We start from the raw sequence: 20166 nt of genomic DNA on the forward strand, positions 1-20166 counted from the left end.
AAACAAAAAGTCTTCATCTACGCCTCCCTGGCAGTGAAAAGAGTTAGGGTGTTGGAGGGTTGCCCCTGTACAATTAACTTTAAAGGCCACAGGAGTCAGAGTAGGCACACTTGCACACTCCCCCTTCTAGACTGTGAGCCCACTGTTGGGTAGGGACCGTCTCTATATGTTGCAAACTTGTACTTCCCAAGTGCTTAGTACAGTGCTCTGCCCACAGTAAGTGCTCAATAAATATGATTGATTGATTGCATACAGATGGAAAGAGGTGGAGAGGATCAAGTGTCGGTCATTTTGCTGGCTGAACCTAAGCCCAAATTTGTTGAGCCCCCTATGCCTAGTTTCTAGCTAGGTTTCCACATTATCAGTATGTTTGTTGTTACATTGTACTCTCCCAAGCACTTAGTACGGGGCTTTGCACACAGTAAGAGCTCAATAAATATAATTGAATGAATGAATGAGCTTACCCAATATCTGGCCTTAATTATCTATGGAGTAGTAGCCTCCGGAGGGACTCTGAGAGCTGACCTTCATCCCCCAGCACTCTCCCTCACCCCAACTTCAGGACCTAATTCCAGAAAGGCAGCTGTCTCCCTTGAGTTAGAGGCAGGGCCTAGACACTTAGGTTCTTGTAAACAACATGGTTCCTCTTCTTCCTGAGGGCTGGCAGCCGCCAGACTTTCAGAGAGCAGTTTCAGGGTTGCCGTCAGGTGTTTCTGAAAGCACAGAAGGAAGCGCCTCAAAGATCTCTAGTCAGGAGAGCACCATCGTTCCTCATTCTCTCCGGCTTTCTCCCAGCCTGCTTTCCCATTGCACTCTTAACTCCTGGAAATTGGTCCCCAGAGTGCAGTTTGGGAACATGAGGAGAGGGGAGAGCCTGGAGCGGGATTCTTTAAAGGGGTCAGTGTCATCTGCCCTCCCCCGACCTCTGTGCAGAATAATAATAATAATGATGGCATTTGTTAAGCGCTTACTATGTGCAAAGCACTGTTCTAAGCGCTGAATGAAATGTGCCACCTCCATAAGCAGCGTGGCTCAGTGGAAAGAGCACAGGCTCTTAGGAGCCAGAGGTCGTGGGTTCTAATCCCGGCTCTGCCACTTGTCAGCTGTGTGACTTTGGGCAACTCACTTCACTTCTCAGTGCCACAGTTCCCTCATCTGTAAAATGGGGATTAAGACTGTGAGCCCCACCTGGGACAACCTGATCACCTTGTATCCTCCCCAGCGCTTAGAACAGTGTTTTGCACATGGTAAGTGCTTAACAAATGCCATCATTATTATTATTATTATCTCAGAATGCTTTATGTTGGAAGCCTGTAAGGGTCTAGTTTAACATATTAACTATCCCCAGTGCTTTGCACAGTGCTCCACACAGAGTAAGTGCTCAAATCATCATCATCATCATCAATCGTATTTATTGAGCGCTTACTATGTGCAGAGCACTGTACTAAGCGCTTGGGAAGTACAAATTGGCAACATATAGAGACAGTCCCTACCCAACAGTGGGCTCACAGTCTAAAAGGGGGAGACAGAGAACAAAACCAAACATACTAATAAAATAAATAGAATAGACATGTACAAATAAAATAAATAAATAAATAAATAGAGTAATAAATATGTACAAACATATATACATATATACAGGTGCTGTGGGGAAGGGAAGGAGGTAAGATGGGGGGGATGGAGAGGGGGACGAGGGGGAGAGGAAGGAAGGGGCTCAGTCTGGGAAGGCCTAATAACATCGTTCCTTGAGTTGCTCGTGTTAGTGCCATCCTTGAAATTTCACAGCTTTCTAATAATATTAATAATAATTATGGTGTTCGTTCAGTGTTCACTAAGTTCCAAGCACTGTTCTGAGCACTGGGGTAGATACAAGGTAATCAAGTTGTCCCACATGGGGCTCACAGTCTTTATTCCCATTTTACAGATGAGGTAACTGAGGCACAGCGAAGTTAAGTGACTTGCTCAAAGTCACACAGCTGACAATGGTGGAACCGGGATTAGAACCCATGTCTACTTGTTTTGTTTTGTTGTCTGTCTCCCCCTTCTAGACTGTGAGCCCATCGTTGGGTAGGGTCCGTCTCTATATGTTGCCGATTTGTACTTCCCAAGCGCTTAGTACAGTGCTCTGCACACAGTAAGTGCTCAATAAATATGATTGAATGAATGAATGAATGTCCTACAGGACTTTAAGGTATTTTTAAGGCAGTCTGTGGAGTTCCTGAACTTGCACATCATCATGTTTGGGACACTGACTTTTGCAGAAGTGTGGATAAAGTCTATACCAGTTATTCAACTTTACCAGATTTTTTTTTAATGGTATTTGTTAAGCGCTTGCTATGTGCCAGATATGGTACTAAATGCTGGGATCGATATCTCGTTCCATCATGACATGGCACGATTGGGCTTTTTAGAAAGTTTGTTTGTGATTAATTCTGTCTTTTCGAGTAGATACAATTGAACCTTTTTAAAGTAACCTGTGTACTGTTTATCTTCACCTATCTTGGATTTACAAGCATGAGTCACCATTTTTAGATGCAGGTTAAACATATTAGGATTGAGATTGGTGTTTTACAGCTCGTGCAGTGACAAACAGGGTAATTTAGATTTACTCTGCAGGTCATAGGGGAAGTAGCACCTACCTTTAATGTGGGGATAAGATATAGTACACCCCTAAAGTGAAACTGGAACCCAGCCAGAATTAATCCACCAACAAGTGCTCCATCTTGGCTGTGGAGTATCTGAACTAAAAGGCTGAAAGCGGTAAGAAATTCCTATTCAGGGAAGGTGAAGCATTTTGCTCCATGTTTCACAGTAAATTCCCGGCATACTTTTCACTAGGTCACATTTTTGATTAGATGGCGTTTATGGCCAATCTTCATCCTTTTTAATATTATCTCTATAAACAAAGAGAGTGAAACAAAACACAGCTGGGAAGTCTAATTTTAAACCCATCAAGCATGTGTGTCCTTTTGAATAGCGTGGTTTCACAGAGCCCTTCAGCATTTGTTGCCTTTCCTCAGATGTCTTTTTTTTTCCTCAGCACTTTGACTGGCCTTTTTGTTTTGTCTTTGCTGACTTGGTATGATTCTCAAGGGGATGATTCTTTTACCTGGAGAAGATGTTGGTGTACTGATAGCATACAATATGTAAAGAAAGATCTGGTATTATTCATCTGATAACCATAAGATGTTCCCAAGTGGCATTTTAACAAAAGACACCACAGTATCTCCACAGTTACCTACAGAGAAACTAGATTGCCTATTTGTTTTATAAAAACAAAGTAAACCCTATTGTTTTTATCTCTAGGCAAACAGTTATAAAAGAGACTGTGAAATATAATCTTCCAGGGAAAATAGACTTACATTTATGTTTTCCTTCTGCTTCATTGTCTGAATTGCCATTTTCTTACTGAGAACTTTTTTTTGCCCTTGTCAGTTGGATAAGAAGAGTATGATTGGAATTTCATCCCGGAAACTCGATTTCCGTTGGCTAGTTGATTTAGAAAGCTATTTCATTTTCAATTTCTAGGCTTTGTTTTTTACAGGGCTTATGACCAGTTCAGGGCTTGACAATCAAATCTGGATGCTATCTGCCTCGGAAGGCCAGGAGGGAACGGGAAAGGTGATGCTAAGGAACGGGACACCCTGAGAGGAAGTCGGAAAGGCCTGGAGAGAATGGAGGGGCCCAGGGAGAGGAAATCAGAATAATAATTGTGTTATATCAGAAGTGCTTACTATGTGCCAAGCACTGTCCTAAGCACTGGCGTGGATACAAGCAAATCAGGGGACTCACCATCTCAGTCCCCATTTGACAGATGAGGTAACGGTGACAGAGAGAAGTGAAATGACTTGCCCAAGGTCACACAGAAGACAAGTGGCAGAACCCGGAATTAGAACCCATTACCTTCCGACTCCCAGGCTCCCAGGCGGGAGCTGTTGTGCTACAGAAGTAGCAGCGTGGCTTAGTGGAAAGAGCGCAGTCTTGAGAGTCAGGCATCATGGGTTCTAATCCCTGCTCCACTACTTTTCAATCAATCAATCAATCAATAGTATTTATTGAGCGCTTACTGTGTGCAGAGCACTGTACTAAGTGCTTGGGAAGTACAAGTTGGCAACATAGAGAGACAGTCCCTACTCAACAGTGGGCTCGCAGTCTAGAAGGGGGAGACAGAGAACAAAACCAAACATATTAATAAAATAAAATAAATAGAATAGATATGTACAAGTAAAATAAATCAATCAATAAATAGAGTAATAAATATGTACAAACATATATACATATATACAGGTGCTGTGGGGAGGGGAAGGAGGTAAGATGGGGGGATGGAGAGGGGGACGAGGGGGAGAGGAAGGAGGGGGCTCAGCTGTGTGACTTTGGGCAAGTCACTTAACTTCTCTGTGCCTCAGTTACCTCATCTGTAAAATGGGGATTTAGACTGTGAGCTCCACATGGGACAACCCAATTAGCTGGTATCTATCCCAGCGCTTAGAACAGTGCATGGGGCATAGAGCTTAACAAATACCAGCGTTATTATTATTATTTAGAGAGCCAGATGAGGGATTTGGAGAACGAGAATCAGGAAGTAGTAGTAGTAATATTTATTAATTGCTTACTGCATGCAGAGTATTGTGCTAAGGACTGGGAGCGAATATACAGGTGGGAATTAGACATGCTCCCTGCCCTTCGGCGGGCTCATAATCTAAGGGAGAAGGGACTGGAGACAGAAAAATCCAGAATGATGAAACATTAACACGTCAGACAAATTCACAAAATCAAAATCAACAGGGTGCTGTGGCTAGAGGAGCAGAATTGCAGGCTCTTCAGAGCTCAGAGTCGAGGACCACGAGGCATACCGGGGTTTTGTGGAGGCCTCATTCTGTGGGTGTTTATCTTTTTCCTGCCCGGTTGGCGAGAGGCAGGGTGGGATGGATGGAGTCTCCTTGGAGGAGAACCCGGTGGCTGTTCCTGGGCAGGCAGCATGGTTGGCTGGTGGGTGGCCAGTGGGGAACGCTGAAGGCACCGCAGTCGTTTTTCTGTTTCTCAGAGGTGTGATGAAAGTGTGTTGGGATAGAATCTCCTCAGTGGTCCTGAGGAAAGCTGTTTGGGATCCCCGGAAGGCAGCGCGGCAGTCCGTTACAGAGGACACTGAGAGCCATGATGAGGAAAGTCAAGAAGACCAGAGAGAGAGAGAGAGAGAGCTCCTACTGGTGCTCTTTAGGGAAGACAATAGGATCGTGAGCCCACTGTTGGGTAGGGACTGTATATATTGCCAACTTGTACTTCCCAAGCGCTTAGTACAGTGCTCTGCACACAGTAAGCGCTCAATAAATACTACTGATTGATTGATTCATCCAAAGTAGACATTCCCGGGCATGTGAAGGAGTTTCTGAAAATTAACCAGTACATGGCTCCATTAATACACTAGAGGCATCCTTGAAGAGTCTGACATGGAAGCAGTGACATTGGTTTTTGTAAAGGTGGTATTTTACCAGAAGATGTAGAGAAATTCACCCTAAAAGAATACAGAGATTTTTCAGGGTGTGATTCGGACATGACACTACGGAAGGATAGGGGACCATCGAGCCTTACCGCAGCTTTGTATTGTTCACCACACGGTCGAAACATGCAGTGATGATGAGTGAATGTGAAGCAGAGCAGTTTAGGAGTATACTAATAGGCATCCGTGACAGGAGAGCGAGGTGCATAAGAGGTGTTTGGTTGGTTTCTGAAGTTGTCTGGGCATCCCATTTTGTTCCAATCCCTAGTAGAGGGGTTGAATCAATCAAATCAATTGTATTTATTGAGCACTTGCTATGTGCAGAGCATTATACTAAGCTCTTGGGAGAATACAATATAACAGAATAAGCAGACATGTTCCCTTGCCCATATGGAGCTTACAGTCTAGAGGAGTTATCATGGCGCTGCCTCTCCCTGCCAGTCACATAGAGCAGTCTGAGGCCCAGCCCCACATTCATTCAATCGTATTTATTAAGCACTTACCGTGTGCAAAGCACTGTACTAAGCTCTCGGTAGAGTACAATACAAAAATGTAAGTCCACGTAGCTGCGATGGAGGCCTGGATGTGGGCCCAGTGCGGCTGTCAGGGTCGGGTGCCGGTGGTGTTAATAATAGTAATAATAATAATGGTTTTTGTTAAGTGCTTACTATGTGCCAAGCACTGTTATAAGTGCTGGGGTAGATACAAGGTAATACAAGGTAATCTTGTATCTTGAGAAGCAGTGTGACTCAGTGGAAAATGGGGATTAAGACTGTGAGCCCCTCGTGGGACAACCAGATCACTTTGTAACTTCCCCAGCCCTTAGAACAGTGCTTTGCACATAGTAAGTGCTTAATAAATGCCATCATTATCATTATTATTATTATTATTATTATTAATCAGATTGTCCAACGTGGGGATCACAGTCTTAATCCCCATTTTACAGATGAGGGAACTGAGGCACAGAGAAGTTGTGACATGCCCAAAGTCACACAGCTGACAAGTGGCGGAGCCGGGATTAGAATCCACGACCTCCGTCTCCTAAACCCGTTCTCTTTCTACTAAGCCACGCTTTAGGTCCCTAGTCACGGGCTGGCCCTCAGTGGGCTCCCGTCTGGCAAGACATGAGGGGCAGCTGAGGCCAGCTGGGTTGTAGGAACAGGCCACCATCCCGCACTGGGCCAGGCTGTGGCTAGAATGCTTACTGGCCCGGGAATCTCCCTGGCCCTGAACTGCCTCATTGGGGAGAGATGATTTTAAAAAAAAAAAACAAAAAACAAGCAGCCCGTCTGTCTCTGTCTCAATAGTGGAAACCGTCTCCACATAGCCCCTCTTTCTCCTCTCTGTCCCCTGGGGTCCGGGGGATACGGAGAGAAAGCCAGGACAGAGCCGCTTCGGTTTTGGAGGAAAATGCACGTCTTCCTGGTGGACAGTCCGCTAGCCGTGCTCACAGTCCATTCCTCAAGTCCTTTCCTCCTTTGGAGCTTCATGAAAAGTCCTGCTTTCATTCATTCATTCAGTTGTATTTATTGAGCGCTTACTGTGTGCAGAGCACTGTACTAAGCGCTTTGAAAGTACAAATCGGCAACATATAGAGACGGTCCCTACCCAACAACGCTGCCCTTGGGTTGGAAGGTCAGGCTGCTGAGTAATATATACTATGAAGACGATCAGTCGTTAGCTGGTATATATCCGTCAGCGTGGCTCGGTGGAAAGAGCACGGGCTTTGGAGTCTGAGGTCATGGGTTCAAATCCCAGCTCCGCCAAATGTCAGCTGTGTGACTTTGGGCAAGTCACTTAACTTCTCCGTGCCAGTTACCTCATCTGTAAAATGGGGATTAAGACTGAGCCCCCCGTGGGACAACCTGATCACCTTGTAACCTCCCCAGTGCTTAGAACAGTGTTTCGCATGTACTAAGTGCTTAATAAATGCCATTATTATTATTATCTTGAAGCATTTTGCCTGGTTAACAAACATGTTGTAGTGCAAAATGCGTCAACCCATCCTGGAACCATAGCTAGAATCAATCAATCAATCAATCATATTTATTGAGCGCTTACTGTGTGCAGAGCACTGTAGTAAGCGCTTGGGAAGTACAAGTTGGCAGCATATAGAGACAGTCCCTACCCAACAGTGGACTCACAGTCTAGAAGGGGGAGACTAGAACCAAGGAGGGATGCTACCCGTCTTTTCTCCGTTATTGCACTGCTTCAGTTCTGCCTCGTTTCTGTAATTCTAGTGTTTTATGATAATTTTAGAATGAAGTGGGGGGGCGGTTGTGGTGCTCGCAATGATAGTGGTACTAGTGAAGCAAAGAGAAAAGCAATTACCTCAGAACAGAAGATGGATATTTTTTCTTTTAATTAAAGTGTCTAAAAATGTTAGAAAGCATTGACTGCCTTTAGGTATCTTCTGAATGCATCCTCTTCCAGCTCTGTTTTCCTACCTCTTGATGACAAACAACTTGTGCAACTGATGTTAATTTCTTTGTTTATTAACTAGTGTTATTCCTACAAATGCACACCATTAGTCTAGAAAAATATACAACACAGAAAAGAAAAATATACCAACTGTACAAGAAACAATCAAAACATTTGGAAATTTTTATATTATCTTCTTCCTAGCTCCTTATTTCTGATTGGAGCAGTGTTTGACGCAATGCAATTTTTTGATACCATAGTACTTGCAACGATGGTATTTGTTAAATGCTTACTATGTGTGAAGAAGTATTCTAAGGCTGGGGTAGATACAGGCTAATCAGGTTGGACACAGTCTCTGTCTCACATAGGACTCTGTCCCTTCTCCCCTCCTTAACTTCCATCTTCAACCGCTCATTCTCCACTGATTCCTTCACCTCTGCCTTCAAACATGCCCGCATCTTTCCCATCCTAAAAAAACCCTCTCTTGACCCCACCTCACCTTCTAGTTCTCGCCCTATCTCCCTCCTACCATTCCTTTCCAAACTCCTTGAACGAGTCATCTACACGCACTGCCTCGAATTCCTCAATGCCAACTCTCTCCTCGACCCCGTCCAATCTGGCTTCTGTCCCCTACATTCCACAGAAACTTCCCTCTCAAAGGTCACCAATGACATCCTTCTTGCCAAATCCAGTGGCTCCTACTCTATTCTAATCCTCCTCGACCTCTCAGCTGCCTTCGACACTGTGGACCACCACCTTCTCCTCAGCACACTCTCCAACCTTGGCTTCACAGACTCTGTCCTCTCCTGGTTCTCCTCTTATCTCTCCAGCCATTCATTCTCAGTCTCTTTTGCGGGCTCCTCCTCCTCCTCCCATCCCGTTACTGTAGGGGTTCCTCAAGTGTCAGTTCTTGGTCCCCTTCTGTTCTTGGTCTACACTCACTCCTTTGGTGAACTCATTCACTCCCATGGCTTCAACTATCATCTCTACAGTGATGACATCCAAATCTACATCTCTGCCCCTGTTCTCTCTCCCTCCCTCCAGGCTCGCATCTCCTCCTGCCTTCAGGACATCTCCATCTGGATGTCTGCCCGCCATCTAAAACTCAACATGTCCAAGACTGAACTCCTTGTCTTCCCTCCCAAACCCTGCCCTCTCCCTGACTTTCCCATCACTGTGGATGGCACCTCCATCCTTCCCGTCTCACAAGCCTGCAACCTTGGTGTCACCCTCGACTCCGCTCTCTCGTTCACCCCTCACATCCAATTCATCACCAAAACCTGCCGGTCTCAGCTCCGCAACATTGCCAAGATCCACCCTTTCCTCTCCATCCAAACTGCTACCCTGCTGGTTCCATCTCCCATCCTATCCCGACTGGATTACTGCATCAGCCTCCTCTCCGATCTCCCATCCTCCTGTCTCTCCCCACTTCAGTCCATACTTAACGCTGCTGCCTGGATCGTCTTTGTCCAGAAATGCTCTGGACATGTTACTCCCCTCCTCAAAAATCTCCAGTGGCTACCAAACAACCTACACATCAGGCTAAAACTCCTCACCCTGGGCTTCAAGGCTCTCCATTACCTCGCCCCCTCCTACCTCACCTCCCTTCTCTCCTTCTACAGCCCAGCCCACACCCTCCACTCCTCTGCCGCTAATCTCCTCACCATGCCTTGTTCTCGCCTGTCCCGCTGTTGACCCCCGGCCCACGTCCTCCCCCTGGCCTGGAATGCCCTCCCTCCGCATATCCGCCAAGCTAGCTCTCTTCCTCCCTTCAAAGCCCTACTGAGAGCTCACCTCCTCCAGGAGGCCTTCCCAGACTGAGCCCCCTCCTTCCTCTCCCCCTCTTCCCCCTCCCCATCCCCCTTGCCTTACCTCCTTCCTCTCCCCACAGCACCTGTATATATGTATATATGTTTGTACGTATTTATTACTCTATTTTACTTGTACATATTTTTTCTATTTATTTTATTTTGTTAATATGTTTTGTTTTGTTGTCTGTCTCCCCCTTCTAGACTGTGAGCCAGCTGTTGGGTAGGGACTGTCTATATGTTGCCAACTTGTACTTCCCAAGCGCTTAGTACAGTGCTGTGCACACAGTAAGCTCTCAATAAATGTGATTGAATGAATGAAGGAATGAATCCCATTCTTAATTCCCATTTTCCTGATGAGGTAACTGAGGCACAGAGAAGTAAAGTGACTTGCCCAAAGTCCCCAGCAGACAAGTGGCAGAGCCAGGATTAGAACCCAGTTCCTTCCCATGCCCTGGCCCATGCTCCATCCACTAGGCCATGCTGCTTTCCTTAGCGGTAGATTGCCGAAATCCAAATATTGTATAAAAAGGGTTTTTTTTTGTTTTGTTTTGAGTTTTTGTTAATGGTAGTTAAGCACTTACTAGGTGTCCCAGGCACTGCACTAAGTCCTGGGGTGGGGGTAGGCAGAAGCAAATTAGTTTGGACACAGTCCTTGTCCCACATGGGGCTCAGAGACTTTACGGATGAGGGAACTGAGGCACAGAAAAATGAAGTGACTTGCCCAAGGACACAAAGCAGACAAGTGGCGGAGTCGAAGTTAGCCTTCCAACTCCCAGTCCCATTCTCCTTCCACTCAGCCACACTGCTTCTTGGTGTGGTTTCAAGAGGCACTATGTGGTCTGATGACTAAGAGTGCTGCTACAAATATTTCCTTCCCAAAGAAGATCCATTTTATTTCTACTGTGTTTACCTAAAATGTATCATTGAGCTGCTTTTTATTTTGAGTTACTCTTGCTGGTAAAGGTGCAAATTTTGGCCTAAAATAATGGAATTACGTAGCTTTCTTTCTTTCCTTGTTTTGATTTTTCTGCAATTGGACAGAGACAAGGCACACAATATAAGCTTTTAAAATTATTTAGAGGAAAGAGGAAACTTACGTTGAGGTTTTATTCATCAACTCATCACCAATCCCTAAAAGAAAAATAGTGTGTAAAGTGCTTAAACTCATAGCTTTTGTCTCCCTCCCACATGTATTGCCGAGGATTCAAAAGCTTACAAAAGAATGCGCATGGATTTTAGTAGTGATTAAAGACCTTTGTTGGGAAAGAATAAACTGTGACTCCGCATTACTGCATCTCCATCAGAAAACCAGTCAGAAAAGTTTAAGTATAGGTCATTCCAGTTAATTAACTTTTCTATCAAAACTGAGACACTTCATTATGTTGCCGATTTGTACTTCCCAAGTGCTTAGTTCAGTTCTCTGCACACAGTCAGCGCTCATTAAATGCGATTGAATGAATGAATTTTCCTCCATTATTCCCTTATACTACAGATTTTCCAAGATTTTATTTATTTAAAGCAGGTTTATCTTTTTGTTCTTTTGAAAGTTAAACAATCCAATAATTGAACCAAAATATTCTGGATGCTTTAAAGTTGGGCTCAGTGCTTTAGGGAGTGGTACTTGGAACAAATCTTCTCACAAGTCTTTGTCATTTTCTGAAATGAAGACTAAAATATTTCCTCCTGGTTAGATTTAAGATACCACCCAAACACAGTGAAGTTCTGCAGTCTTTATGATCTATAAAAAGGCTATGTTTTCATCCAGAAAAAACAAAGTTATATTACATATGCTCTTGAGTTAAATAGAAGTGGTTTGCAATGACTAGGTTTCCATAGCCAAAAAAAAAAAAAAATCACGTGGCTAAATTGCGACATGCAATTTCAGCAAACAGTGAATCCAGCTCCATGAACTGAGAGTCTCGTAATTTTTTATTTCTTTGTAGATTTTTGGAATTAAAAATTTGGAATTGGGAAAAAGTACTTCTTGAATGACTTACCACTGATCATTACAATATGCTAGATGTTTGGGAATAGGCACACTTCAGCTCGATGGTATAATGAGGCGAATTCAGTGACTCTCCAAGACCCTTCCTGGAGAGCCTTCATGAAGAGCTATAGATTTTTGTTTTCTTTTGGTAATTTTCTGTGTTTGGGTGTAGACAAGGTGAATGGCAGGAGGGAAAAACAGAGGCAAAATATGTTTTCCAAAGCTGAGTGATGTATTTAAGAACAGTATTTGCATCTGCATTTTGGCATGCAAGTATTAAGAAAACATCCCACTTGTGATAGAGAATCAGGTTGGCTTAGTGGAAAGAGCTTGGGCTTGGGAATCGGAGGACATTCCAGTTCCGCCACTTGTCTGCTGTGTGACCTCAGGCAAGCTGCCTACTTCTCTGTGCCTCAGTTACCTCATCTGTAAAATGGGGATTAAGACTGTGGGCCCCACATAGGGCAACCTGATTACCTTGTATCTACCCCAATGCCTAGAACAGTACTTGGCACATCGGAAGCACTTAACAAGTACTATTATTATTATTATTATTATTATTATTATCATCATCATAGTAAGTGTATGCAAGTGTGAATTGTACTAAATAGCAGTTCCAAGGCCCAGACTGACTCAGGGATCTTAGCAGGAAATCCCGGGAATGAAGCCTTGAAAGCCAAAGGGAGAATGGGCAGAAGGGCATTTGAGGAGCAGATGCTTCCTCATATCCAGCAGAAAATTATTCTTCCCACCCCTTCAAAGCCTTATTGAAGGCACATCTCCTCTTAAGCCTTCCCTGACTAAGCCCTCCTTTCTATTTCTCCCACTCACTTCAGTGTCGTCCTGATTTACTCCCTTTATTCCTCCTCCCACCTCCAGCCCCACAGCACTTTCGTGCATATCTTTATTTATATTAATGTCTGTCTCTGCCTCTAAACCGTAAGTAAGCTCACTGTAGGCAGAGAATGTCTGGTATATTGTTGTGTTGTACTCAAGCGCTTAGCACAGTGCTCTGCACACAGTAAGTTCTTAATAATTACGACAGACTCACTGACAGATCAAGCCTCAGCCCACCAGGATTTGGTCGATTCTGGCTACTGAAACTATCAATATTATTTGGATGATGAAAGTATGGGATGAGAAACATTTTCCTGCTGACAATAACGCCTGAAATGTTTTATTCATTAGGACACCTCGTTGGCCGATATGAACTCGTTCAGTCCTCTGCCAACATCTCCCTTGTCTATGATAAACCAATATAAGTTTGAAGATGAGCCAGACCTGAAAGATCTCTTCATTACCGTTGATGATCCCGAAAGCCACATTACTGCAATAGAGACTTTCATTACTTACAGGATCACGACTAAGGTAAATTTTATGCACTACTCTCAGCCATGTTTTTCTCTGAAATTTGATGACTGTGGACTATTTAACTTTGACCTAAAAGACATTTTAGGTCTTTTAGCCGATGGGCATTTTTCTTCACTTGTTTTCTAAACGTACAGCCAAGTTCAAGTGTGTGGTTGAAACTGAGGTAGTAAATGGCATCTAGTAGGACCATTGTATGTGGTTTATTTGCCTTTCAGTTGTGAAAACTGCACCCCCGGTACGAAACCGCCTTAGAATGCAAAATGACCTAATTCATAGCCATTGCATGTATTCTTGTAAATACATCATTTATTTCCTTTTTCTCTTTACACAATTGCTCCTTTCATGATAAAATCACTTCAGGGTGCAATTACAGAACAGAAAACATTTCATTAAAATGAAAAATAATACAATAATATTGTCTACTGTATGGTGCCTTTCTGGAGAACTCAGAGTCCCTTCACATCTTATCTCATTGGTTCGCACAGCTTTCCTACAAATTAGATAAGAGGAGGTCCTCCTACCTCACTTCCCTTCTCTCCTTCTACAGCCCAGCCCGCACCTTCCTCTCCTCTGCCGCTAACCTCCTCACTGGGCCTTATTCTCGCCTGTCCCGCCGTCGACCCCCGGCCCACATCATCCCCCTGGCCTGGAATGCCCTCCCTCCGCACATCCGCCAAGCTAGCTCTCTCCCTCCCTTCAAAGCCCTACTGAGAGTTCACCTCCTCCAGGAGGCCTTCCCAGACTGAGCCTCCTTGTTCCTCTCCTCCTCTCCATCCCCCCCGCCCTACCTCCTTCCCCTTCCTACAGCACTTGTATATAATTGTACTGATTTATTACTCTATTTATTTTACTTGTACATATTTACTTTTGTATTTATTTTGTTAATGATGCACATATAGCTTTAATTCTGTTTGTTCTGATGATTTTGACACCTGCCTACATGTTTTGTTTTGTTGTCTGTCTCCCCCTTCTAGACTGTGAGCCCGATGTTGGGTAGGGACCGTCTCTATATGTTGCCGACTTGTACTTCCCAAACGCTTAGTACAGTGCTCTGTGCACAGTAAGCACTCAATAAATACGATTGAATGAATGAGTGAATGAATGGTTGGATCAACTTGGATCTTCTCCAACAAGAGAAGCAAGGGTGTCCCAGTGGATAGAGCACAGGCCTGAGAGTCAGAAGGACCTGGGTTCTAATCCCAGCTCTGCTGCTTGTCTGCCAGATGACCTTGAACAAGTCACTTCCTTCCCCGTGCCTCAGCTACCTCAACTGCAAAATGGGGATTAAGACCGTGAGCCCATGTGGACTGTGTCCCACCTGATTTGCTTGTATCCAACCCAGTGGTTGGTACAGTGCATGGTACATAGTAAGTGCGTAATAAATTTAATTATTATTATTATTCACCACAGTGCTTGACATACTGAAAGCCCATAACAAATATTGTTGTTGTGATTATTTTTATTATTATTCGTATCATTAGCCTTACTTATTCCCAATCTGAATTCTGCCTAAATTCAAAATATCTAAAGTCTTCCAGGCCTATGTTTATTTCTTGATAGTAGTTAGGCTCTTTGAGAATGACATGAAATCTTTTGAGTATGAGGGACCATTTAGTGACTTGTAGCAGTGAATACAACAAGGTATTTATGTACATATCTTTAAACTTGATTACTTCCCCCGATGTGCAGTTTTAGTTTATCTGTTCCCCATTAGGTTGTAAGCTCTTTGCAGGGGAAAGGATCCTGTCTACTTACTGTATTGTACTCTCCTAAGTGCAGAGTACAGTGCTTTGCACACAGTAAGTGCTCAGTAAACACCACTGACTGATTTCTTGAATATTTGAAATAGTCGCTTAGTATGAAAGTGAGCTAATGCTTAGTTTAACAAGGAGTGTGCAGTAAACAATGCCTTTGGAGAGTGCCCAAAAGGAGGAACAAAAAAGAAACCCTCTGCCAATTGAAGAATTCCAAAGAAATGGAGTATGAAATCTGTCCAGTGTTAATAAAATTTAAACCCTAAGGCTAAATTCATTCATTCATTCAGTCATATTTATTGAGCATTTACTGTGTGCAGAACACTGTACTAAGCGCTTGGGAAGTCCAAGGTGGCAACATACAGAGACAATCCTTACCCAACAGCTGGCTCACAGTCTAGAATAATTCCCCCAAATCTCTTCTTTCCCTTCCCAGCTCTAGCCTATCCCCCCATCCACTCTCTCATTCTTTCCTGCCATCTCTTAGGAGGTCCCCTGCCAGCTTTCAAAATCCAGCCCTCCACCTGTGCTTCCAACTCCAACCCTTCACAACTTCTTGTAACACACGTCCCCTCTGTTTTTCCCTCCATGACCACCATCTTCAACCCCTCACTTTCTGATAGCTCTTTTTTTCTCCTTTGCTTTTACACACATCCACATGTGTTCTACCTTAAAAGAATCTCTCTGGACCCCATTGCCCAATCCAACCGTCATCCCATGCAGCTTCTACCATTCCTGACCAAAATCCTTAAATGAGTTATTTATTTCCACCACCCTCCTCCAGCTCCCTCCTAGACCCTCCACAATCTGGCTTCCAGGGTTCTCGTGAATGCCGTCCAAGGGGTAGTGAAGGCTGGGAACAAGTTGATTGATGCTAGGTTGTTGCTTCCAGGCTTGGTCCAGGGGTGAGAACAGTTTATTTGAGGAGTGAAACAAATTGTATCTACAGTTATTCTGCTTCTTAAATCACTACATTCCCTGGAGTGAACCCATGAGGCATTGTTTCGGGGGTTAATTTGGCCTTGCTTGCTCCAGTTGTTTTTCCCAGACTAAATGTAATCAGGGAGATTAACCCATGCCTAAAAGTATCCAGGCTTGGGATAATTTCCTGATCTACCCCACTCATTCTAGCACTGACTAGTATTATTATTATTATTATTATTATTATATGGTATTTAAGTGCTTACTATGTGCTAAGCACTGGGATAGATACAAGGTAATTACGTTGTCCCACGGGGGCTTCACAGTATCAATCCCCATTTTAGAGATGAGGTAACTGAGGCACAGAGAAGTTAAGTGGCTTGCCCAAGGTCACACAGCAGACAAGTGGTGGAGCCGGGATTAGAACCCATGTCCTCTGACTCCCAAGCCCATGCTTTTTACACTAAGCCACGCTGCTTCACGCTGCAGACTATTGCTTCCTATTTTATTTCAATGGTTTTTTTTAAGCATTCACCATATGTCAAACACTGTTCTAAGTGCCGGGGTAGTTACAAGTTAATTAGGTCAGACACAGTCCCTGTCCCTCGTGGGGCTCCTTATCCAAGTAGGAGGGAAACCAGGGATTTCATCCCTATTTTACAGTTGAGGAATCTGAGGCACAGTGAAGTTAAGTGACTTGCACAAGGTCACACAGCAAGCAGCTGGCAGAGCTGGGATCAGAACCCAGATCCTCTGACTCACAGGCCCCTGATATTTCCAGCAGGCCGTGATGTTTCTTCCAGCTTTACGTCTCCTTCAAGCCCAGCTGACCAGATCAAATCGTGTGTCTTACTGCTTTCTTAAACACCCCAATGATCCATAACATACCATCCGTAACCTCCAACCGTGTAATTCTCTTTCCCATTCTCTTGCCCACCCCACTGCTGACTTGTACTTCCCAAGCGCTTAGTACAGTTCTCTGCATACAGTAAGTGCTCAATAAATGCCATTGAATGAATGAATGAATGAATGAATGGAGAGCAGAGTAGACAAAAAACTGCAGCCACATAGCCCCAGCTATCCCCTCCTATCAGGAGTCCCCCACGAGTAAATGCTCAAATACCTTTAAAAGGTGTACTCATCATCATCATCAATGGTATTTATTGAGCGCTTACTATGTGCAGAGCACTGTACTAAGCGCTTGGGAAGTACAAGTTGGCAACATATAGAGACAGTCCCTACCCAACAGTGGGCTCACAGTCTAAAAGACTCCCCAAATCCTTTAACACTTAGGTGCACATCTAACCCTATTACTTAAGCACTAACTTACATTCATGTCTCCTTTTCCTCATTTTATTTTCTGAATAATAATTATTATTGTGGAATTTGTTAAGTGCTTACTATGTGTCAAGCATTGTTCTAAGCCCTGGGATAATTCAGGATGATCAGGTTAGGTACGCGCAGGGCTCACAGTCAAAGTCCGAGGAAGAACAGGTATCGGATCCCCACATTTAGACTGTGAGCCCGTTGTGGGGTAGGGACCGCCTCTATATGTTGCCAATTTGTACTTCCAGAGCACTTAGTACGGTGCTCTGCACACAGTAAGCTCTCAATAAATACAATTGAATGAATGAATTAGAGATGAGGTAACTGAGGCACAGAGAAGTGAAGTGATTCGCACATGGCAGAGCCAGGATTAGAACCCAGGTGCTCTGACTCCCAAGGCTGTCACCTTCACTAGGTTTTCAGGTCCTTGAAGGCAGAAATCATGTGTACTTATTCTGTTGTACTCCCTGAAGCACTTAATACAGTACTCTGCCTACAATAAGCTTTCAGTGAATCTGTGATTGTGTCTTCTTCCTTGCTGGGCTGTGGAGGTTTGTAGTACCAGATGTAACATATTACAGCTGCTAACCCCCTGTAGAAATACAAGACCAAAAATATTTTTCCCCCTAAGTTCCTGTGCTTCTCCTATTACTTGCTTCCATGTGTTTTGTAATTGCAAGAGTGACTCTAGTGGGGATTCACTGTGGGCAGGGAATGTGTCTACAACTGTTCTATTCTACTTTCCTAAGTGCTTAGTACAGTGCCCGGCACATAGTAAGTTTCAATAAATACCACTGTTGTTAGGCATTCATGAGCTTTATTACTACCCACATCTGTAGTCACTTTATTCTGGTGATTCTTTTTTTTTCGTTTGTTTCAATGTGGGCAGCATTCCCAGAGTACATAATTGTCTCCATCGGGACACTACTTTGTTGTTTTTTGGTTTGTTTTTTTTTGGTCCAAAAATTTGAGGTTAAGTATAGTTTCTCAGATGTGCACTCATTGCATAGCTTTTCAAGCACGTTGCTGTTATAAATGCATGGTGTACAGAGAAAGAATATGGGCAGTCTTGTAGTGGGAGTTGAATTCTAAAAGATTTGGCAGAAAAATCATGATTCAGTTAATAAAGCTATAATGTCATCTAAAGCGTATTAAATTGGTTGGAGTTAAATGTGTTTAAATCCAGTGAAAGCTTTCAACCGTATCTTAAACTGTTTTAAGGAATTTTAAAGTTCCTCAGCCCACACACCTCCTTCAGAAAAAGCACAAGAACAGTAGCCTTGTGCCTACATATTGTAAACATTTTCTTCAAATGTGAGAAATTTAAGAAATGGACATAGATAAAAAAATCTATGGATTAATTGATCAAAATATCCATCTCTTTTATAAGGTGATCCTAATCCCAGGTATTGATCTCTTTTGAGAAGTGTCTGAGCTTATTGTGGGCAGGGAATTTGACTACCAACCCAGTTGTATTCTCCCAAGCAGTTAGTACAGTGCTTTGTACACAGTAAGCGCTCAATAAATAGAACTGATATGCTTATGAAAGGTGGTAACTATATTCTCTGGTATTTTTTCCTTGGAGAATTTGGATTGGGAAACAGGGGTTTGGCATGAACTCCTCTCCTTTTCTGAATTCTGTAGTTAATACATAATTGGCTCCCTTCTTATGTGTTGGCTACTCAGCATCTATTAAAGAACAAAAATATAAATCATATGCAAAGCTGTCTGGGAAGTGAGTTGAGATTAAAACTGATAGCACGATTTCTTGTGGAACCAAATGTACGTTGATAGCGTTTTAGCAAACAACAATCCAACTGCCATTCAAGATACCAGTTTCCATCTGCTACAGGTTCTAAGAGCTAATTTGAATAGATGCAGGAAAATATTTTCCTCAGGTTTTAGTTCTTCACATTTTAAAAATAGTTAAGACTTCTCATCATTTTAGGGAAGCAGTATATTTCATGCTTAAAATCAGAATGTACACTCATGCTAGGAAGAAAACCGTGCCAGAGATGCTGGTGGATTGATAATTTGTGGAAGGCAACTGGCCCTTTGAAGAGATTTTTTTTTATCTGGTTTGGTTTTACATTTATTTGCTTTCTTTTTGGAAATACAAAAAAAAAGTGTATTTCATTGGCTGCAAGAGTAGATCACTTCACAGAATAATGTTCATCTGACACACTGAATAATTTAATGCTTGTTCATTTTCCTTGACAATTCTGATTTATTCCAGAATGTTTAAAATGACATGACAAATGCTTTCTTAGATTGCATTTAGGATTTCATTTTTTTTTGTTCTTCAGACATCCCGTGGTGAGTTTGACGCTAGTGAGTATGAAGTACGAAGACGTTATCAAGATTTTCTGTGGTTAAAAGGTAAACTTGAGGATGCACATCCCACTCTGATTATTCCTGTAAGTATTTTGTTTTGTCATGCCACCACAATTATTTATCCTGAAATATGTAGTAAATTAGGAAATTAATTTTAGGTCTTTAAAATAGCTTAATTAAATTCTTCGTAAATGAATATGAGAACACAATGATCAAATTACTTTACATTTTTTCTTAGACTTTGTCAAATGTCTTAGGCTTTTGTTTTTATTCACATTATCATTAATCACTGTTTTAGCATTGTGCATATGTATTTTGTGGTTCCCTTTGTAAAATAATCTAATCTAACCCTAGAGCCATACAGCAGAGAATTACCTATACTTGCTATTTTATATAATTTGGGGTTCTTTTTTTTTTTCTTTAGCCTTTACCAGAAAAGTTTATAATGAAAGGAATGGTGGAACGATTTAATGATGATTTCATTGAGACTCGCAAAAAAGCATTGCATAAATTTTTAAACCGAATTGCTGATCATCCAACTTTAACTTTCAATGAAGACTTCAAGGTGTTTCTTACTGCGCAGGCATGGGTAAAGATCTTCAGTTTTTACTTATGTGATCTGTTATGGTAAATGAATATTAGATTTGATTTTGTCCATAATCTTTGTCGGCACAAGGCAAGGGTTGATATTTAATAACCTTGTACATAATTCAAATACCCTAAAAATCTGATATCCGTATTATA

At 42.8% G+C, this 20166-nt stretch overlaps 1 protein-coding gene across 1 annotated transcript in view; it reads left to right on the plus strand.

Annotated features, from left to right (window-relative positions):
- Positions 1-20166, plus strand: part of SNX7 (sorting nexin 7) — a 106026-nt gene that overhangs the window by 19762 nt on the left and 66098 nt on the right. Inside the window, exons 2-4 of the mRNA XM_038745623.1 lie at positions 12905-13084; positions 19395-19505; positions 19847-20011. Of these exons, the coding sequence (XP_038601551.1) occupies positions 12905-13084; positions 19395-19505; positions 19847-20011 (456 nt within the window). The remainder of the gene's footprint in view (positions 1-12904; positions 13085-19394; positions 19506-19846; positions 20012-20166) is intronic.

The sequence above is a fragment of the Tachyglossus aculeatus genome, chromosome 4 (assembly GCF_015852505.1).
Source record: "Tachyglossus aculeatus isolate mTacAcu1 chromosome 4, mTacAcu1.pri, whole genome shotgun sequence".
NCBI classification, from domain to species: Eukaryota; Metazoa; Chordata; class Mammalia; order Monotremata; family Tachyglossidae; genus Tachyglossus; species Tachyglossus aculeatus.